Here is a 22,407-nt window from a genome sequence, read left to right as displayed (position 1 = left end):
CAGGCACATCTCGCACTTCATGCACAATGTCTCATTTCCTTCCCCCCAAAGACCCAGAATCTTGGTCCAGGTCAGAGTTTTTCTCACACGTGCAGTACTCAGGGAATGTTTGTTGTGATATTTTTGTATTTTTCTGTTACTGATGTTATTTAATGTGCTCTGCAGCTCTCGGTACACGACACTTTGATCCTCTCCCAGCCTGTGTGTACACCTTTACCGCTCAGGTACCTTGGCCTGCTCAATAAATGCATAACAAAGTCATTTCTCTGCAAAAAAAACATGTTCAGTTAATTCCTACATAGTCGTCTTTTTAAAGCCTTTTTCTGCTGCTACTTCTACTGTTTTTCGACTGATATGAGTAATTCAGCTACTTTATTTTCCTTTTTGTAGTTCTGGACGCTGCCTTATGCAACCTTGAAACCTCATAAAAATGGTGATTGACGGGCTTTTGTTAAAGCCAGCACTGGCTGCTATTGATATTCAAAGTAATGTGTGCTGCAGTCTCTACAATAGAGATTTAAAGGAGAGAGAATTACTGTACAAAAGGCAGTCAGTTTTAAGTTGTGGTTATGAAGGCTTTTAAAATGACCAGTTTGTTAGATTATGAAAAAAAACATCTGAAAACGGAGCGCTTTAGCAAACTGAAGCAGTAAAGCAGATAGCGAGAGATTGTTAAACAATACATTTTATGTTGATGGTGTTATTTTGACTCTGTGCCTGTATTTCTGCCTTTTCCTTGTTTCCCATTTGATTAATTCAGCTTACATTTGGTTACAGACCCAGCAATGAACCCTTCTGTTTCCCAATTCTTTTCCCTTTATTTTTCCCTCTCCTTTTCTTTCCGCTGTGCTTTCCGTTCCCTGTCCGAACTCATCACTTCATTCCTCTCCTCTCTTCTCTCCCTCCGTGCCAGCGGGGCAGACTATGGCACTCTGCTGATGAATCTGGGCTCGGAGAACTGCGCCACACTGCTGCACTTTGTCCTGCTGGAGAGCAAGATCCTGCTGCACTCGCTCCGACCCGCCGTGCTCACCGGAGTGGCCGAGGCCGTGGTGGCTGTGAGTAGGCTCCAACATGCACTCTCATATTGTCATAGTCAAATGTATTCAAATATACTCAAATAGATATAATTTATTTGCTGGATTGGGTTTTAGCAGAGCTTTTCCTGCTTAGTCTGATTACAGTTTTAGATTAGTTTTTAATGTATTTTATTTGAAAAGCACACTGAACATGAAAAGTACAGCTGGACACATTTATGGCCAAAATTCGGTATTTGCTCATTTCTCAGTGTCGACAATTATAATGGCTGAAAAATGAGGGAGAGAAAACAAAAGCAAGCAATAGATGAGAGAAACACCCTTCAACTGTATTATCAGTATTGACATCACCTAGTTTGTCCACCAGAGGGCACTCTGCAACGTCCCTGTTTGCAGCACTTTTTTTAAATGTCACAAAACAAAAGAACCAGCTGATTCGAGTATAGTCAGGCAGAGCGTAAATGAGTAAATAAACATCTACAAAAAATGTCAATGAAATCTGTTTATGTTCATTGTGTCTGAAAGAAAATAACATCTGCCGATAGATCAAAATATTGGATTTTGTAATCGCCACATGTCGGTATTGGTCTTAAAAATCCTCTAATGAAGAGCTGCCTGTTTTTAGGCAAAGCTGGAAACTTGCATTTGTGTGTTCTCCTCTGCAGCAGTTCCCCTCAGTGCATTTGCTGTGTTTTGGAGTCCATTTAGCTCATATTTGCCTGCAGTGTTTCATTGCCTTTGCTGTCAGTATGGAAAGAAATGAATCATCAGCTTGACCTAGTGCTGACATGTGAAGCGACCACACAGTCACTGTTTCTGCTCATAAATACAGAATCTGTCCTGTAAGTGCTTAGGCTGTTTTGATAATCAGGTCTAATATTAACCATGTGATTACACTGAAAAACATACATATTAAAAGTCAAGAAAACAACATTATGACTGCAGGCTTTGGTGTCTCAGTTGTGCAGCTGTTTAACTTTTCCAATCTGCACATGCAAAACATTGACACTTGCATTTCCTTGACTTATCTGAACTTTTTAGATAAGAAACATATGGTTAGCACTATAAAGCATTGCACAATAACATCTCATTAAGGAACACAGCAACAAAAATATATTTGCAAAAGGATTAAATGAATAACACGCTGTAGATGCACAGTTTAACTCTGTGTTTGGATAACCCAACACTTTCCTTTAAAGTGACATAAGTAGTAGTCACTATTGTCGAGTCAACATTCATCAGAACTGCAGAGAAGAAAACTGTCTGCTTACTTAAATAAAAACACTAATTAAGAGCTTACAGAATACACAGCTTGTTATTTAGGCACTCGATGCTCAGACAAGCCTTAAATGTACAAGCAGATGGAGAGAGGGATACAGCACAGTTACATAAACTACATTTAGTAAATGATATGCAGTATATGTAACAGTATCGGTAATTAGTCAAAGACAGCTCAAATGGTCCACATGGAGGAACTGTAACTATTAGTTTCATTTCCTTTCACTTATGTTTTATGACAGTAATGAAAGAGCTTTAAGATGAGTCAGGTAGAGCAGTTTCATCCAGAAAAGCAGCAGCAAGAAGAGGAACAGGTTTCTGAGCAGTGATATGAGCAGCACTGCACGTCTTTTTTATTCATATAGACACAAAATCAGTGATGGGGCCCGAGTGAAGCCTACACTGTAATCAATACTGTAAACATTATTCAACTCTCAATAATGTAGTCCTATTGAGTATTGGTGAAGGTGGTTTCCATTTATCCATTTATTGCCTAATCATTTTGCAACACAGTACCATGAAGTCCAAAGAGTGTTAAAGCATGTGTATCTTTCTTTTAGCTGAAAATGCCAGTCATGAATGACTAAAACCGCAAGTTAATGACTTCCTTTTTAAACTTGTGACAATTTTAAATTGCTTTTATAGCTGATCATTACTTTGTGTCTCACATGTCCCGTGCCCGCAGGCAGCGTAGTATCCAAATAACTCTGGCACTACTCAGGCTTTTTGAACTTTGAGGTTTTTTTTCACTGAATTTAGTTGCTTATTCTCCAGTTCCAGAAAAGTAAGGATTTCACAATTCTCAAAATCAACCCAAATAGGTTTCAGCTGTTACAGTAGATCAGTTATGCAAGTGGGACCCCCTAAATTTGTCTTATTTACGTTCGGTGTTCAACTTATTGACGTTCTTGGGGGGTGGAACATTATGAAAAAATGGGCTCATGAGTAAGGAAAGAAATACGCTGCTGTTGTTTTTGGTTTATTTATACATGGGAAACCCTTTAAAAACATCTGTCTGGGAGTAATAATCCTGATTCTGGCTTTTGTCTCCTTCCAGATGATTTTCCCCTTCCAGTGGCAGTGTCCCTACATCCCCCTGTGCCCGCTCTCTCTCGCAGGCGTCCTCAACGCGCCGTGTCCATTTATAGTGGGCGTAGACTCCCGCTACTTTGACCTTTATGACCCCCCACCAGATGTTGTTTGTGTGGATCTGGACACCAACACTATCTACCTGTATGTTGTGCTTTGTTAGAGAAAAACACACTTTGTCTTCTACATTAACAGCTCTCATTATGTTGAACAACTGTTTCAGCAGCAGATTTGTGAGCCCAGAGTTTTGTGCAGCTGTCTTTTGTTTTTTTCCAGTCAACTAACTTTGTGGTTTTGTATGTTACAGGTCAGATGAGAAGAAACACAGCAACTGGAAGAACCTCCCAAAGAAGCCATGCAAGAGTCTCATTAACTCACTAAGCAACTTGCACCACCAGCTGGCCACTGGTACAAACAGCATCTCATTTGTATAGGAAAACCTGGATCACTTACCTGTTATACCAAGTTACCACAATTAACGTGGACAGGGTTCTTAATCTTTACCTGAACACTGTAAGCTTAAATTACAAAATGCATCATGGTATTCTTTTATTAAATATGGTAGTCCAAAGCTGAAAATAAAACTGTATACCTTTAAAAAAAAGCTAACAATACATTACAAAATTTTACATAATGGCAAAAAAGCATCTGAACTATATGCTATTTCCTTTTAAAAAAACAAATATGCTTTCATAGTTTATTTTCTGGTTGCTTGGTTGATAAAATATCAGAATTATTTTACTATGTCAAATTTTTGATGCAATAAACAGTACTTACAAGCTAGCTAGCTTAACTGTAAACACCTTTGTCAAAATCCACACTGAGCATGCTCAGTCTCCATTATAAAACAGCAACAGTTAATGCATTTGATTCTAATCTTTCATACGCTGTGCTTATATAGACCTGTCTGAACTTTTTGACAGCACCTGAGGCGTTTTGGTCAGAAAGCTAATGCTAACAGCGTTAGTAACCTCACTGTTCTGTGACTCTCATAATTTACTCTCTGCATCATTACATTATCTCCATCATCAAGCATTATTACAGAAAAGTAAATGTGGGGAGACCTAATTAATAAACCTATTATTAATTAAGAGTACATTTAATGACGCTTTATAAAAGGAGAGAGCTGAGAAATTTATATAAATTAAACTGACCACACTGGCTTGTTTTAGTTTCACTACGCCCAGTGATGCCGGATGGCTCGGCTGTCGACATGACTCCCATGGACGCGGACTTCACTTGGCACAAGAAAAGGACGGCCCTGGAGATGGAAATCCAAGAGGCCTTCCTTCGTTTCATGGCCTCCATCCTGAAGGGCTACCGCTCCTACCTCAAACCCATCACCCAGGCACCCTCTGAAAAAACCACGGCTGCAGACTCCCTCTATGACCTACAAGGTAAACACGTGATTCACCAAACACTATGGATTTGTTGATAGCTTCCTGGATCTGTAACCTTTGCATAATTTACAGCTTTAATTCAGATGGGCTCAACTCATGCATACTTTTATTGGCATCTCTGTTTCAAGGAGTCAGGTTGACCGAGTGGTTGAGAGGCTGGGCACATTCATATGCCCTTTAGTCCAATTCCCTGCCCTCCCTTCCATGTACTGTAATGGTTTAAAATAGACCATTAAAGGTGTTTTTAGAAATTAATCACCTTTCTCATCAGCCATAAGAGTGTTTGTTGCTGGGAAATAGGCTCCTGGCTCCATTTAATCCCCCTCTCAAAGATCAATTTTAGATGATGTGAAAGAGAATCTTCTTCACGCCGCATATTTTAACACTTTTATAAATAGCTGCACATTGATTTGATGAGGGTCAGGAATAATTAATATAATGAGGCCAAAAGGACAAAACTTCTTATGTTTGTCCTTTTATATAAATACCACTGTTTTGCACATACCAACCTCTGTATATTTTATATATCTTATTTTATTGTTTACTTTATTTCATTTGTAAAACATGTATATACATACTATATACACACTCAAACACACACACGTAGAAAAACATATTTAGTATACACATTCAGTAATGTATATACCTTTACATATTGTACATATATTTATTACTTTTTAGATTAGCCATTTTTATATTTTGCTTGTTTTACATTATTGTATTTTGCACAACTCTGTTGCTTGTGAAGCTCGCACACAAGAATTTCACTCACATGTACTGTACCAGTGTACCTGCACATGTGATGTGACAATAAAAGTGATTTGATTTTGATTTGATTTTAAGATGCAGTAAAGACTCTAATTTTGTTTATTGCTAAGTTATGAAATTAACGAGTGACACTGAATTCATAAATTCAGTAAACTGAGATGACCATGAAGCTGACGCCGCACTCTCTCCTTCCCTTCCTGCAGGGTTCCTCAAAAGCAGAGACCGTGCCCACCAGAAGTTCTACTCCCAGCTCACCAAGACCCAGATATTCATCCGCTTCATCGAGGAGTGCACCTTCGTCAGCGACAAGGACACAGGCCTGGCCTTTTTTGACGATTGCGTCGAAAAGGTGATTACCATCCCGGCATCATGCCGCCTCCAGGCGTGTAAAAAACGCATGCTGGTCTTTGTTGTTTTGTTTTTCTCTTCCTTTGGAGCATTCCTTCCAGGAACAGGCCTTTGTGTTACAGTGGTTTATTGGCAAAATAACATTTGTGTGCTGGGAGGCTAAGGAAGCCATAATTTCCTTTGATTCATTCTGTTCCCTTCGCTCTCTTCCCTCTACTTGCAGCTTTTTCCCTCTGATAAAATCACCGACAAGGGCACCAAGGTAATTGCTAATAATGTAATCAGATTTCCTTGCACCTTTTTTTTTTCCTCTTCATATATTTTAATTTCCCCCCATCTGATGAATGCATTCAGTCAAGAGGCATGGATTTTTCCTGCTTTTCCTCTTAACTTAATCACAATCAAATAAGCATGCTTTACTGCTTAATTACAAAAGCTTTATAGAGTTGAGTATCCTTGTAACCTAGGTGTTTATTTACTGGCATCAGACAGGAAATGGTCTACAGTCAGTGCTGTTTTCTAAATCTCTGGATGTGATCCCCTCTGCAGGTTGAAGGAGAGTCATCTGAGGACACAAGACTGCTGGAACTGGATGAGTCTCAAAAGAGTGAGCACACAGTCTTTGTAATGCCTCCTGAGCCTCCAGTAGATGATGGACCGGATCCTGCTCCTCAGTACACGTAAGACTTGTAGTGCTTTAAGCTTACACTCCACAAAATTATAGTAACACTTTAAAAACACATCAGAGCTCAATAGGGGAAAAATCATGCTGAATGTCAACACCGATATGGGCATGTGGTCAACCTACAGAGGGCTGAATTCCAAGACGCCCCCAAAAATCACAGTGATAAAATGATGAGTCCATTTTGTCACCGCTTACATGTGTGCCTGAGAATGTCAGGGGAATGCTCATAATAAGAAAACGGATGGTGCATTGATGAGCTCCTGGACAGTCTGAGGTGCAACCTGGCAGTGTTGGATGGACTGAAACATAATGTCCCAGAGGTGGATTTAGATCAGGCGAGCGTGGAGTCCAGTCAGTGGTATCCATTTCTTCATCCTACAAGAGCTGCCTTCATATTCTCCCCACATGAGGCTGTGCACCAGGAGGAACCCAGGACCACCTGCACCAGTGTAGGTTCAGACAATGGATCCAAGGATTTCATCTCAATACCTAATGGCACTCAGGGTGTTGTTGCCTAGCCTGCAGAGGTCTGTGTGTCCCTCCACTGATATGCCTCCCCAAATCATCGCTGACCCACCACCAAACTGGTCATGCTGAATGATGTTACAGGCAGCAAAATGCCTTCGAAACGGCAAAAACGGCTTCTTCAGACCCTTTTACATCTATCACGTGTGCTCAGGGTGAAACTGCTCTCATCTGTGAAAATCACAGGGTGCCACTGGTGGACCTGCTAATTCTGGTATTTTATGGCAAACGCAATCGGGCTCCAAGGTGCAGATACCGCTCCTGCTGATGGGTTAAGGACCTTCTGTGGCCCTATCCAGCTCTCCTAGAGTTAACTGCCTGTCTCTTTCTGCCAGTGGTAATGGTATTAATGTGTCATCCTGGAGGAGTTGAACTACCTGTGCAACCTCTATAGTGTCTCTGCATTGCCTCATGCTAACAGCAGTGACACTGACCCTAGCTAAATGCAAAACTAGTGAAAAAACTATCAGAAAAGAAGAGAAGAGAAAAATGTCTGTGGCCTCCACCTGTAAAACCATTCCTGTTTTTAGGGTTTTCTCGTTGTTGTCCCTCTAGTTCACCTGTTGTTAATGTCATTAACACCAAAGCAGCTGAAACTGATTAATAACCCCCTCTGTTACTAAACTGATCAGATCAATATCCAACAAGTTAAACTGACTTGATGCTATACTCTGGTTTAAAAGTGTTCCTTGCTTTACATTCTGCAGGTATAAAGGGTTCCCCAAACTGCAGTTAAATCTATTTGACCGTCCAAGAGAGTTACGTCCAGCACTCAGCACCAGAGCAGCAGGGGCCAGTCTGTCCAGCAGCCCTGCACTACTAGCAAAGAGGACAAAGCAAGTACGTACTCACACTATCATCCTCAGCAGAAATAGGAACGATACCTGCTTTGACCATGCTCTTTACCCTTTGTCTTTATCAACGTGTTCATCTGACGTGTGCCCGTATTGCTCCTGTAGGAGGTCAAGCTCGCATACAAGATGGCAAAGCGTTTCTACTCCAACCCGCCTCTGTGGGCCCGCTGTCTGTTCAGTCACTGCTACAGTCTGTGGTTCATCTGCCTGCCAGCAGCTGTACGAATGGCCAAGTCAAAGACCCGGGCAATGCAGCAGGCGTACAACATCCTGTTAAAGATGAGGACCACTGAGGTGGAGATACTGGATGAGGTACGTTCACATTCTATAGGAATATATTTAGATTATCACTTCTCTTTAGATTTTTGGAATTTCATAGACAATGCAAAACATATAAAGTAATGATCATGTGTTTGTCTGCTGTCAGGTGTGTTACAGAGTGGTGATGCAGCTCTGCGGCGTGTGGGGTCTGCCTGTGATGGCTGTGCGAGTCCTGGTTGAGATGAAGAAAGCTGGTGTCCATCCCAACGCCATCACATATGGATACTACAATAAGGTTTACAGATATTGCTGATCACTTTAAGATCTGAAATGTGTGTGTGTGTGGTCTTGCTGATATGGTGGTTTATGGGATTTATTAAGCAATCCCGTCTCATCTTTCATCTGTTCTGCGCAGGCTGTCTTAGAGAGCCCGTGGCCCAGCCGGAACCAGAGCGGCCTGATCATGTGGACCAAGTTGCGTAACGTCCTTCGTGGAGTAACGCAGTTTAAATACGGTTTAAACCGCACATCTTCTGAGAAGGGATCACTGCTGACTACCACAGGTGTGAATCAAATGTACAGGGCTGTGTTCCTCTTGTTCCCTTTTCTTGCTTTTTTACCTCTGCTAAGCAGGTTATATGATTGGTTTGTTTGTTTATCTGTTAGCAGGGCTACTTAAACAAGTGCTGTCAGCGTTAATCTTGTTAAAATGACGTTAACGCCATAACCACTTTAACGCGGCAAATCTCGGTTAGCGAGTTAATGCGGATCGTCCCATGTGTGGGGTTGCATGGCGTTAGCGCGGTTAGCTCGTTAACGCGTTAGCGCTGTCCAGCCCCACGCACAGGGCAATCGGCGTTAATGCGGTTATGGCGTTAACGTCATTTTAACGAGATTAACGCTGACAGCACTAGTTAAAACCTGAAACTTTATCAGATAAGAGGTTGACTCTACTTAGAAGTTATAGAAGACTTCTTATCACAGCTTCATGATTACATATAATTTGGAATTAAAAAACAAACAATGACATTAACTTGATGTTAACTAGAAAATATCAGAAGTCTGCTGCTATACCACATACAGTCTACTCATGTTTCTTCCTGCGTCCTTCTTTAGCTGCTCCAGTAGCTGCCTCAGCAGTCACTGATGCCGACTGTTTGAGTCATGGAAGTGCAGACAGCTCGAGCGAGGTCAACGGTGATTTAAACAGTGTATTTGCCCCCAGCCATGACATGGAAGACGTAGCAGATAACCACTGCAGCGCAGGTACTGATTCCCAAAGCATCAGTTCTCTGTAACCCAAGGGTCAGCTGAGTCTCTGAGGAACAAAAACAAAAGGTTTTTTTAAAGCGTACGTTTGTGATTACAGCTGTGTCTGTGTCTGTGTTTTTTTTTTTTTGTTTGTTTTTTTAATTCTGTGCTCTCCAGAGAGACAGTGTGATCAAGGATATGGCTCTAAGGATGAGCTGCACCAGGAGTTGGCCGAACCATCGCACGCTGCCCTTCCGCCGGCTGATGAGAGAAACGATACCAAAGCACAGCATAATGGTAAGAAAGGCCCAGCCTCAGGCATTCAGCTCCAGTACTGTGTTGTATGCACCACAAACCACTACTTTTATTTTTGTTTCTTTTTAACCAGGAGGGGACATAGCTGGCTCAGTGGACAGTGCAGTAGCAGTGGGAGAGCCCCACAGTCCTGTCGATGGGTTGCCGCATGTCCACAGTATTGTTAGGCTGTCCACGGGAAGCTTTGACGGAGAAACAGGTAAGAAAGTAGATTTAGCTCAAATACTTTAAAAGGTTTCGGTGGAAATTCTGTGAAATTGGCATCACCTTTGAATTTGTAAAGATTATTTGTTCCTGTTTCAATTAAGCTGCTAAATATAATTGTTGCACTACAATAACTGTATCTGTGTGCAGGTAAAGGGAAGCTGTTCAGGAGACACAGCAAGAATGATAACGTGTCACTTACCGATGACGATCCCTCGCTGCCATCCCCGGCCGTAGCTCACCAGTCTCAGCATCAGAGGCAGAAGTCCTTCTCTGAACGCAGCTGCAGCTGCAGCTTCAGCGCTGAAACTCGTGCTGGAATGCTCTCTGAGGCAGGCATGGACCACATGGCCAGCCGAATGGGCGCTGATGCTCGTATCCTAGCTGGAGTCCTCTCAGGAGGTCAAAGCCCACCCCCTAATATTGTGCCCAAACCACTTTTTAAAGACTTGGAGGAAGAGCCTGAGGAAAATCAGGGGTTGAGGCTTAAAAAGCTTCCAGAAGAAGAGGACCCAGAAACCGCTGAAGAAAGAAAGACAGACGACAAAGAGGTGAAGGCTACCGAAGTAAATAGGGAGAAACAAGTAAGAAAAAACACTGAAACTAATGAGGATGATTCTGGAGTGCGAGGACCCATTTTGGAGAGGGCCGATGTGGAAGTCGGAGCTGACCCACTGTCACGTCTGGTGTCAGAGAGCGAAGAGTCGGCCTCTGTCAACAGTCAGGAACCGCCACGCTCCGTGCCTGCTGTGGTGTCCCGTAACCTGGCTGAGGAGATCGAGTTGTACATGAGCTTGAAAACCCCGCTGGGTACCAAATCCTCCAGCATGGAGCTCCAGCAGCCACAGGTAGACTCCACGGATGCACCTCAGCCCAAACAGACTCTGGAGCGGAGGTCCAGCCTCCCGGTGCCTCCTGTGAAAACCCCAACTGGCTCACCGAGCAACACCCCCAAACGCAGCCCCAGCACTGTAACCCGCTCTAAGACTTTTGCAGTAAAGACAAAGACGCCTGCAAGCTCTACAGCGAGCCCGGGCCAGCGATCGTCCTCACTGACCGCACTGGTCAAGTCCTCTCAGGGGGGGTCGCTGGGGTCGGTCTTTAACACCATTTCAGGTATCAAGATGGACACGTTCTTAACAGGACCTAAAATTGATGTGCTTAAGTCGGGCATGAAGCAGGCAGCAAACGTGGCCAGCAAAGTGTGGGGGGCAGTGGCATCCGCTTACGCCGACTCAGACGATGAGGTGAGGGTCATTAAAAGGTCATTCCAGACATTTTAGGCAGTTTAACATCTGATCTGATGGAACAGATGTGTCAGCCTGTTCTGCATAAAAGGGAAGATTTAAGGTAACTTTTCTCTACAGGATGAAGCTCGGGCTGGTGGTGGCGGCTTCCCAGCTCGTCTGGATGAAAATATGCTGGCTGCACATGACTTGGATGACAGTCCTGAGAGAAAACGGATCCCAGGTTTGGTGGCTAATGGTCTGAACCAGAGCTGCACCAGCCTGGGCGGCAGCAGCAGTGGCAGCAGTGACACGGGCCGAGGGACGACACAGACACGTAAGCACTGACTTGCTGATGTAAATAAAGAAGCAAGGGAGGGGCAGTGAAGTACTTCTTAGGCCAGCGATGCCAACTTTCAATATTGTTTTCATGTCGGCCTGCAGATCTGATTCCAGGGCGCCCGGGCAGAGGTCCTGACTCTGAGCAAAGCTCCTCGCATCACGCCTCCTCCTCAAGTATTTTCCAGAACTGTGCACTGGAGGTAGGACATGCATGAACAGAGTCTCTGTTTGCACTGCGCTCTCACTGCTGACGTTTAAAATACTGCAGGGTTTGACGCGTTATCCCACTTACAGGTGCTGATGTCCAGTTGCTCCCAGTGTCGCTCCTGTGAAGCGCTGGTGTACGACGAGGAGATCATGGCAGGCTGGACGGCTGATGATTCCAACCTCAATACCAACTGTCCTTTCTGTCAGACGGTCTTTCTTCCCTTATTGCACATCGAGTTTCACGACTTGCGCACGATGACCGGGTATAGGAAACTGTCAGATGAGATTTTTTTCCTGTGTTGTAACACATGAACATATTCTTTGTGGCAACTCAAATTTAAATATCCCTGTTCTTTTATTTTCTCTTGAAGGTTTTATGTGAATCCCAGTGCCTCAGGGGACAGCATCCACAGCACAAACACTCACCCCACAGCTAGCAGCGCGGCTGACATTAAGACACCAGACCTTATCACTTTCGCTGAAGATGAGCCGAGGGAGACCCCTGAAAATACTCCAGGAGCACAGAAGAGGTACAACTTCATCTGAGTACCCTGAATGCACCTCAGGTTGCATACAGGAGGAGATGCATTTGCATGTTTGTTTAAATCTTCAGCACCACCTTACTAGTGTTTTCATAGGCTGTGGATAATCATTATCCAAAGCCTATAAATGCCATCTAGTGTTAGTTTCTACCACTAGATGGCAGCATAGACTTTCTAAATATGCTCTTGGTGCCTTTTACTTGGTGACTGAGAACATAAGTTATTGGAATAAACTTTAATAACAAAAATAATAATTGTTGTCGTGCATCATTGCATTATTGTAAGGTCTTTACCTTACGATATAAAGTGATTTGAGGTAGATGTTTTGGTGCTATATAAAAAACTGAATGGTTGTTTCCAGTTTGATTCCAGAGCCGGTACAGTCGGACCCCCTGGGTCTCCTGGAACACCAGGCAGCATGTAAGCAGCAGAAAGGCACCGGGACATCTTTGACACGTAGCAACAGTGTTGGAGGACCTCTGCAAAGCCTGGACTACTCTCAGAGACCTGGACATGGCGTCTCCACCACCAGCCTTCCCTGCAGTTTGCAGGAAGTGCAAGTCAGTGCCTCCTTTCTGTTCCAAGCTATCACTGACAGTAATGCTTTTACCCGCATGGAGTCAATGAGTGGAATTCTGTGTGTTTACAGGACGGCATGGGGACAAAGCGGCCAAATCCCAAACCAGTGTCTGTGCCGTACCTCAGCCCCTTGGTACTGCGCAAGGAGCTGGAAACGTTGCTGGAGAATGAGGGAGATCAGGTATAACTATAAAGATATTCTCTCATAGTTTGATGTTTATGGCAACTGTCAGCCAGCAGATTCAAGATCCTTTAAGTTACACTTTGTGGTTTATCTGTCCAGGTAATCTACACCCACAAGTTCCTCAGCCAGCACCCGATCATTTTCTGGAACCTGGTGTGGTATTTCCGCCGCCTGGACCTGCCCTCTCACCTGCCCGGTCTCATCCTCACTTCTGAACACTGCAACAACGGAGTGCAGGTTAGACATAACATCTGGTTAAATGCAGTTTTCTCTTCTTCTTCTATGCTTTCCAATCTCAAGGTATGCACTACTGTCCACAGGAACTTGTACCAGGAACTAGGAACTTTTAGACCAGAGTGTAGATTAGTTTCAGAACATTGGGACGTGGAGTATTTCAGCTATTTCACAATAGCTGGTAAAAGTATTCTTACTCTGTGGCGTGCTGCTTATTTACTGTTTGTAAAGACAAAGAAAAATCTCCTGGATCGCTCTCACTTCATATTCCTTGTTGTTGTAAGAAAACTGTGACATCATCTATCAGTCGAGCATACAGTAGAGGAATATGTCTAAATGAAGCTGTGAGTAATTTTTACATGAAAGTGACCCACACATAAAAGATGAAATGCTGTGACTGTAATAGATTGAAGCCAGCAGTGATGTGCACACCACATATAAGAAGGTTCAGTCATCTAGACCCAACACAGCAAACTCATTCCTTTACAGAGGATGTCTTGTTAATTAGCGAGCACCATGTAAGCTGTGCTATAATGTCATGGTTTATTCTTGCAGCTGCCTCTGACGTCACTGCCACAGGACAGTAAGCAGGTGTACGTACAGCTCCTGTGGGACAACATCAACCTGCACCAAGAACCCGGAGAACCACTTTACCTGCTCTGGAGGACCTTTTGTAAGTATGAAGACAGACATTATCAATCATTGTTCATCAGTACAGTGTCAAGTGTAGAAACTGAATTTGCAGATTGAATTGTGAGCTTTCAGATTTTTGGGGTGAGCTATACTGCATAATCACCACTGGGGGGCGCAAGTGTTCAGCCTTTAAACCTCAAGCAAACATATTTTAGTTCACACTAAGAAAGAAGGTATATACTGATTTCAACACCCCCCCCCCCCCCCCCCCCCCAAAAAAAAAACAAAAAAACAAAAAAACAGTCAGATATAGTTTTGTGAACGGAAAGTAAAGAGCGAAAGGACGTAGAAATATACGTGTATCTACTAAACATCTCAACTTTGAACCTCTGTGACCCTGAAGTGAAATTTTCTGAAAATCTTGTGAATGCAATAACTTGGGAACGAGACAACATAGGATTTTGAAACTGATACCTTCGGTGCATGTATTAGGAGATTGAGGAGTTTTTTGTTAAACTGTCATTGCTGAGCAGAACAGATCAGAGCGGAGGCTCTTTGCTAAAAGAATATTTCAGCAGACTCTCTGATGCTTTGGTGTTTGTGCTCCCAGTGGAGAAGAGGGGAACTCTGGGGCCAACAGACCACCAGGAGATCCGCACTCTCCTCAACACCATTGTTCGCAACATCCAGACCAACGACGTCTACGGGCCGATCAACCTGCTGATCCGAGAGATCAAACGGCGTCCAGAAGGGTTCAAACGACAGAGGTCAGTTCTGCTCCTCCATCTATACTCACTGTTTCATATTTAGTCTTTCTTTAAGCTCTTAGTAGTGATTTTTGCTGCAGTGCATTAGAAAAGTGTCTGATGCCTGGTGTGTGTGAATGTCTCCCAGGAGCGTCTATAGAGAAATACTGTTTCTGTCACTGGTGGCTTTGGGACGGGAGAACATCGACGTAGGTGAGTGAGATTAACTAGTGATATCAGCTGTGACCTATAGTGTACTGTAAGAGTTTGAAGGTGATGACCTGAAAAGTTCCTAACTCATATGTGTGTCGTCATCATGCAGAGGCCTTCGACAGAGAGTACCACAACGCATACAACCAGCTGAGCGCGGAGCAGCTCAAGTCTCTGCACTGCATCGATCGCCCGCCTACTCCCAGCGTCCAGTGGTGCCTTAAATGTTTTGGAGCACCTTTCATCTGAACTGATCCTCTCAGCAGCAGAGACACAAACTCTTACTGTTCCTGCTTCAACTTTGGGGAACAGGGAGACTTTCGGACATCTCCAGCTCGACGAACATGGTACTGCTTCCAACGTTTGCCTTGGAAGATGACGTTGGCCGTTTCATGTTTCTTTGCTTTGCTTTAAAGAGGTTTTCCAAGCAGCTGCCTAAAAGTGGAACTGTTGTTGTAAACTTCCTGGAAAGCTGTAATGAATCTCTTCAGACTAGTTGAGTTGCTTTTCCTTACAGAAGCTGTATAAAGCGATTGATCACTGTACAGAATATCTGTGTGTGTGCATGTCAGCAGCCTTGCTCGTAGCCTTTTGCCTCCTTAAATCTGTCGTAGCTATGCTCGTATCAGCTCGGTGTGAGACAGTGTACAGACTCTGACTCTAACTTTGTGCACTTTCTGAAGAAGAGTAAGTAAATCAAGTTCACCTGACTTTTTGTACAGTTTAAGGAAATCTCAGTCGAGGTTGCATTTTTGTCAACAACCCTGGTTGTTGTGATCAGAGTCTTAATGAATGTTCACATGTACAGGCTCACACTGGGGCTCTGTGTAGCTTTGTGTTGGAGCAACACATTTAAATGGGAGAGGACTGAGGCTTTGGACAATCACTAATTATCAATCACTAAAATAGATTCATAACATTCCAGATGCCCTGTACTCAAAGCAGGTCTCACAGGAGTATTGATCTCTGTGATAACACATGTGACACCAGCTGTTTGGAAAGTAGAGATCATAAAAAACAAAGACATCAATCTGAAGCATGAAGGTGCCACACCACTGATTCCCACAGATTAAAACATCAGAGGAACACAGACAGCAGAGGTGTGCTGGCTTCAGTCGGCCTTTTTAAAGCTGCATTTTTAACAGTAACATACTGTGTTTGTTCAGCTAACATGTCTTATTCTGATCATAACTCAGAGCTGTGACTCTCATTCTCTACTCTGTCACAGAGTGAACCACGACGTTTCAGACAGGATCTCTTTTATGTTTTACATAAAAGTGCAGAGGGCTCTTGATGAGTGCTGAAACTGTGTCAGGACAGAAGGCCGTTGATATTTGACATTCCACTAAAAACAGTGAAACAGGCGGGAAAACAGCAAAGTGCTGCGATGAATTGTTGGGTAAAGATGGACCTGTGTGTTGACTTGAGTGTGAGTGTGGCGCTGTACTTGTACAGATGAGAAAATGTGTTGTAAAATATTCCATTTGCACTGCATAGATTAGAACCTGCTCTTAACCCACATCAGAATATTAACAATTTACACCATTTTTCATCCAGAAAAAAAATCTCAATTATTTATTTTTGTATTGTTGACATTTGGATTGCAGCTGCTGTGCTAACTTAGTTTTTATAACTAGCTGCCCCTGTTTTCCCTTTGAATCCGTGTTAGGGGACTCCAGCCGGTGTTGACTTGGTAAACACCGTCTCCTCTTGGTGGAGGATGTACAGAAAAGTTTTTTAAAGATAGCAGGTGAAATGTTCTCTTACCGTCCTGTGGAAAGAAAATGAATGTCTACACATAAGTGCGCTGCAATAAATGAGTTTGTGAACTGATTGAAAATGAAATTTGTCCTTTTTTGTCTTTGTGTTAAGAAGAGTTTATATTTATTGCCAGATTTAAACATCTGCCTTTGTAACATAGCTGTAGCTCATTTCTGTTTTCATGGAAGTAGATGTGATCTTAGTGGGGGGTAAAAGTTATACTCGTGTCAATTTATCTATGTTAACTTATTCAGTTTGTCATCCACTGCCAGGAAATTCTGTTTCTCCCAAAAGATGTATCTATCTAATCTTAGAGTCGCGGGTGCCTGGAGTCTATCCTGTCATAGGGCGAAAGATGAGGTGTACCCTGGACTGAAACTTTGAAAGTAAGCTATTCCTCTGTAGATGATCTGTTAGCTGTTTGACAACTACTCCTCTTTCTTTTTGTGAGTCAGAAGACAAGCAGAAATTAGCGCGGAGTTTGGCCTACCGCCTGAGAGATATCTTGTTCGTCACAGATGCGCACTGATGATGATGCACAGTATCCAGAACAATCCGCACCGGATCTTTGATGGATACAATTTTGAGATCTCCCCTTAAACAGACAAGATCTGGACCCCGAAAAATTCCAAATCCCGATACCGATACATGAAATTTAGATGTCATGTCCTAATACTTAATCATTTCTCTTTGATGTTACCGGTTTTAAACATTTTGCATGCTTATTGAACCTTTGATACCTTAAACAATGAACAACAAACATGAAAAACAAACATTTATCGAATATGCAATATTTTATTACAGATCTGAGCTTCGTGTTTAAAGTCATATTATGCAGTATAACTGGGGTTAAATCACTTTAACAGAATTGCAACTTACTCTGTTTAAGTTTGTAAATTAAATGCACCGAACACAAGTTTGTTCGGTTAACCTGACTTTAATAAACTTTCAGGTAAAACGTATTAAAGCTCATCAATAATTTGTGAATAAGGTGTCGGCAAAGCTTCACAGAAACAGACTTCTTTCTGTTTCTGTGCCGATGTCTGACAAAACCAGCAGTCAGCGTGCAGCGCAGTCTGTCGCAGTGTGCCCGGGGTTCCCTGCACATTCACGGCCCAGACAGGAATGTGGCCGCAAAAGTTGATTCTGTGTATCTGGACGTAGCGGGCACACCCCGGTTTCACCAGGATTTCCAACCCGGGTTGGAATTTTCACCAGGTTGGAGGGTATACTTGCTTGCTGATAGTGGTACTTGCTGGCCTTTCTCTCTGTCAATTGTTGGTGATATTTATGATTTTTGCTGCAGTGCATTAGAAAGATGTCTGATGCTGTGTATTTCTCTCAGGAGCGTATATAGAGAAATACCGTTTCTTTAGGAGAAGAGAGCATTGATGAAGGTGAGTGAAATTAAATGGCATCTCTGTGTTGCTGACATGCTGAGGGTTTCTACAGGGAGGCCTTTGCACTGCATCGCTCGACCGCTTCCTCAGCTCGGTGTGAGACACAGACTCCGACTCTTACCTGTGTACACTTTCTGAAGAAGAGTAAGTAAATCAATTTCACTTGACTTCTTTTTACAGTTTGGAGAAATCTCAGTCGAGGCTGCCTTTTTGTCAGGTGACACCCTGGTTATTGCGATCAGAACACATTTAAATGGGAGGGGGCTCTTGAGAATCGTTGAAACAGGCCGGGGAACTTTAATTTGGTTCAAAAATTGATTCCATCTTTTTTTGTATGTTACTGTGGTGGGTCTGTGTGGAAGAGTAACCCCTCTAAACAGGACAGAATGGTGAGGAGTCAAGGCAGTAGATAACTTTCTAAGGTTTCTTGTAAATAAATTATATTGAACAAAAACAAGGAAAAAACGCCCTGGTCAGGGACAACGAGACTCAAAATATAACAATATAAAAGGAAAATCGCAACAATCCAGCTGCGAGTAGACAGAGTGCGCACAAATAGTAAAAACACTAAAAGTCAAAGAAAGTCGGTTTAAAATACCAAGACAGCCACACGTCCTCTTCAATCCTCCACGTCGGTGCCAAAATAATAAAAAGGAGAACAGCATCAGTCCCTTATCTTATAAATCCAACCCTCACTCACATCGAGAAAGTCTTTGATTACGCCTGTAAACAAATAAAATAATCAGAATCAGTAAGATTCAGTGAAAGTTGATAAGTAGCCAATTATCCCAGACTATTATCCTCGGCGACTACATCTAGCACGAGGAACTAGTAAGATTTTAGTTTAAAACTTTATATAAAGTTTATAACTAAACTAACTTATATCTTTTCAAAGCCATTTAAAAAAAAAATCGATCAATCAATATTAGCCCCTGACCCCTTTGCGGTATTTTCCACTGCCGTAGTACTCACACACACTGGGTGTGTCATACGGGGCCTTCTTCTAGCTCAGGAGGATCATCCTGGCAGCTCCCAGAGACGGTACAAAGTTTTACTCAGAGAAAAGGCGACCGGAGCTGAATTTTTAACCTTTTTAAAGTTTTAAATTTGGGCAAATCTGTTAACACAATCGTTATGAACATGTTTTGAAAACCAAAACGTGTTGAAATTGTGAGATCTATATGCTGTGAGTCAGCTGCCTTCAAGTGTTTGTATTTTAAATACAAAGTCTGTACATCTTACCTTTATCAACAATGTTGAAGATAATGATCCTTTTCTTATTTCTTCTGTTTCAGCCTTCATAACCGTCACAGACGTTTGTCTCAGCCGGTGTAAGAAGTGAAGTGTGCCGCTCTTTTGCCTCTCGGCCCTCTTAGAGTCCCTCATGCAGCTCGCCAATCCTAGTCGGCCTTCAAATGCGGCCTATGAATTGGGACACAGAGCATGGATGTTTCCCTCTGTAGTCACTCCGCCATCCGTCAGTTTGTGACGGATCATGTAAGAGGGGAGAGAGTGGAGTAGATGTGCGGGAGATGCTGGGAGGGTGACGACATAGATACGAGCAGCAAAATAAACCAGAAAGTGACAAACATTAGGACCAGGACTAAGAGGCAGTAAGAATCACACTGTTGTTTTTATGAAGTACAGCTTTCACTGTAAGTTCATGCAACTTGCAGGGGCGGATCTAGAAGGGTGGCATGTGCCAACCTATGCCATGTTACTGACGTTTCCTTTCCTGCCAGATTAAGAGCACACATTTGTGTTTTATGTTTGAGTTTTATGATTTTTACTTCAATTTTTACTGCAAGAATTTTCGCGATAGACATAATGTCTGAATATGCTAATATTCTCCTAATTATTACTGTTGATTTCCCGGTAGGCCAAAGCCCATAAAACATTTTAAAATCATTTAATAATAAATTATAATCATACGTAATACAACACATAAATAAACACCAATCTATGCCAAATGTATTCTGTAAAGGAAAGCAGATCATCTTCATAAATACACGTGTGTCTGAGAACAGGAAAAGATGCATAGAGATTGTGGGTAACAGGAGGATGTTAGCCAAGCTGATATCTATTTATGGACAACAGCTTGGCTAACAGGTTGTCTTTTATGAGCCTGCAAAGGTCCTGAGCAGCTCTGTTGCGGACGAAGGTCTATTCCAGGTCCTTCATCAGCAGCCAGACTGTACAATACGCACACATGTAACAGACACATGCGAAATTATATTCGTGTGTGGTTGTAGCTGTTTTATTTGTACATGATTTATTTGTTTCCATTTTTTTCTAATATATTTGTAATTCACTGTTTCTCGCTGACCCTTTTGCAGCTACAACATGTCAGTTTCCACAGTGGGTGATATTAAGTCTGTGACTGAAGAACTCTTCGATTTCTGAATCTCAAACATCAACGTGTCTGAAGTAAGCGGTGCTTTGCAGCTTTTTAGGAGTGTATTCATCTTGGGACATTATAAAGTTTTGTGCATTTTGTAGATATTTTCCCACTAACACTGCAAACTTGTAAGGAACCAACACTAATCAGAATACACAAAATTTAAGGGTAATTAATTCATTAATTTAAGATTTCCTCCTCCAGGTAACAGTATTTTCAATAAATAAAAATCAAGAAGCTCGATAACAGAATAAGAACAGAAGAGCAGCATCTCAAACTATTTTACTTCTTTCTTTTTTTGTTTTTTGCTTTTTAAAAAGAAGTCAAATAGTTTTAAACAGGCGACTGATGTTGAGGTTAGCGCTATGAGCTTTCCCTACATGTCGATCTTTTCTTTCATAGACCAATGTGTTATGTTATGTATGAAGCAGATAAATAAGCAAGAAATCAAGACCCGCTACAGTGCAGAAGCTTGTGGAATTTGGTGACAATATTTAAACACAATGACTGCAAACCCGCAGTTTTTGACGATAGAGGAGAAAAACAAGTGCGGAAAAACCCTGCCCCACACTTGTTTGCTTCTTGCCTTTTACCCCAAGCTCCTTAGACTTTTGCTTCTTCAGACACACACAGACAGAGAGAGAGAGAGACTGGCTGCTTTGCCCCCCTCAGTCAGATCATAGGAGATATGAAACAAGTTCATAACACAGTGCACTGGCTGCAGGTTTTGTCAGACATTGGCACAGAAACAGAAAGAAGCCTCTTTCTATGAAGCTTTGTCCACAATTCACAACTTATTGTTGATCTTTGGTGCTTTTTTAATTTTAAAAACTATACAGTGAACATGGGTTTAATAGTGCTCTGCACTAGAGGGTTAATTATTCTGAGAACTATACATTTAACTTCCATTATTTTTCCCTATATTAGAAGTAAACTTTCATATTTTTGACGTTTGTTTTAATCGTCTTTTGGCGCAGATGCGCATTAAAGTTGGAAAAGGTGATAAAAAAGAACATTTTATTACTGGCGACTTCTCCAGTGTCTAGAGCAAAAATTGGTGCATGGATTAATAAAATGAAAGATAACTGATGTGCGTTTTTTTTTATAATATTCATTTATTTATTTATGGGATTCAAAAACAAATACAAAGATATAAACTCCAACATTCAGTCTGTCCATGTCATATTGAGGTAAGGCGGCTGCTTTCTCCATGTAAGCTCAGGCTCTGACGGGCTCGGTCACACACTGCTATGCCTGTAGTCCCCATTCTGGATAACCGTCTGGATGATCGCCGTCAGGACTCTCCTGAAGAATATGACAGCAAGCCTCTGTGTCCCGCTGTACAGCATGGCAACCAGCCCGTCAGTCCGGTCGTAGTAGAGGTGCAAGTGAAAGGAGCGCAGCTGCAGGACACACAGCTGTGCCCGAGCGGCTCCTTCACCGTCTTCATCCATTACTGCTTCAAACCTGACAGAAGGAGAACAAATCACAGATGAGTCAAAGATCACATAAAAACTTATCAGCAATGAACGCTGGTAAGGTCATAACAATCCAGAAGTATGAAGAGGCTGAGAGTCCGACGAGTAATGTTTGTCCGTGTTCTAGTCCGAGTCCAATGATCAATTATCTGTATCGAAATAACAACACTGAAATAACTTCAAAGAAAACATCCCAAGGCTTGTATGAGCGAAGGTTTACGTGTGAGAGCAGGAGCAGGAGCAAACATTTTAGTTTCAAACATTATGTTTGAAACTAAAATGCGGTCTTTACTGCAACTGAGCTTATTTGTTTAGTTTAAATTTTGGTTTTAAATTTGGATAAATCCGTTAACGCAATCATTATGAACAAGTTTTGTTTAAAATACAAACACTGCCTTCAAGTGTTTGTATTTTAAATCCAAAGTCTGTAAGTCTTACCTTTATTAACAAGG

At 42.3% G+C, this 22,407-nt stretch overlaps 1 protein-coding gene across 2 annotated transcripts in view; it reads left to right on the top strand.

The window, feature by feature from the left end:
• The window catches only part of LOC134624928 (DENN domain-containing protein 4C-like), a 37,274-nt gene extending 20,527 nt beyond the window's left edge, over positions 1–16,747 (top strand). The window contains exons 7-34 of one of the 2 annotated variants that reach the window (XM_063470124.1): positions 4–70; positions 166–224; positions 914–1,058; positions 3,373–3,548; positions 3,712–3,812; positions 4,577–4,801; positions 5,776–5,921; positions 6,144–6,182; positions 6,470–6,600; positions 7,838–7,970; positions 8,090–8,296; positions 8,412–8,540; positions 8,661–8,808; positions 9,362–9,511; positions 9,674–9,793; positions 9,885–10,010; positions 10,166–11,262; positions 11,383–11,578; positions 11,686–11,783; positions 11,878–12,053; positions 12,162–12,320; positions 12,694–12,892; positions 12,982–13,092; positions 13,195–13,332; positions 13,885–14,002; positions 14,573–14,729; positions 14,857–14,921; positions 15,031–16,747. In XM_063470124.1, the coding sequence (XP_063326194.1) occupies positions 4–70; positions 166–224; positions 914–1,058; positions 3,373–3,548; positions 3,712–3,812; positions 4,577–4,801; positions 5,776–5,921; positions 6,144–6,182; positions 6,470–6,600; positions 7,838–7,970; positions 8,090–8,296; positions 8,412–8,540; positions 8,661–8,808; positions 9,362–9,511; positions 9,674–9,793; positions 9,885–10,010; positions 10,166–11,262; positions 11,383–11,578; positions 11,686–11,783; positions 11,878–12,053; positions 12,162–12,320; positions 12,694–12,892; positions 12,982–13,092; positions 13,195–13,332; positions 13,885–14,002; positions 14,573–14,729; positions 14,857–14,921; positions 15,031–15,167 (4,753 nt within the window). In that variant the 3' untranslated portion in view covers positions 15,168–16,747. The remainder of the gene's footprint in view (positions 1–3; positions 71–165; positions 225–913; positions 1,059–3,372; positions 3,549–3,711; positions 3,813–4,576; positions 4,802–5,775; positions 5,922–6,143; positions 6,183–6,469; positions 6,601–7,837; positions 7,971–8,089; positions 8,297–8,411; positions 8,541–8,660; positions 8,809–9,361; positions 9,512–9,673; positions 9,794–9,884; positions 10,011–10,165; positions 11,263–11,382; positions 11,579–11,685; positions 11,784–11,877; positions 12,054–12,161; positions 12,321–12,693; positions 12,893–12,981; positions 13,093–13,194; positions 13,333–13,884; positions 14,003–14,572; positions 14,730–14,856; positions 14,922–15,030) is intronic. The other variant, XM_063470126.1, reaches the window with a different exon arrangement.
• Positions 16,748–22,407: the final 5,660 nt, after the last annotated feature.

This window comes from Pelmatolapia mariae, linkage group LG3_W (genome assembly GCF_036321145.2).
Source record: "Pelmatolapia mariae isolate MD_Pm_ZW linkage group LG3_W, Pm_UMD_F_2, whole genome shotgun sequence".
Classification (NCBI taxonomy): domain Eukaryota; kingdom Metazoa; phylum Chordata; class Actinopteri; order Cichliformes; family Cichlidae; genus Pelmatolapia; species Pelmatolapia mariae.
Note: the sequence above shows the minus strand (reverse complement) of the source record. Positions and strands in the feature narration are given on the sequence as shown.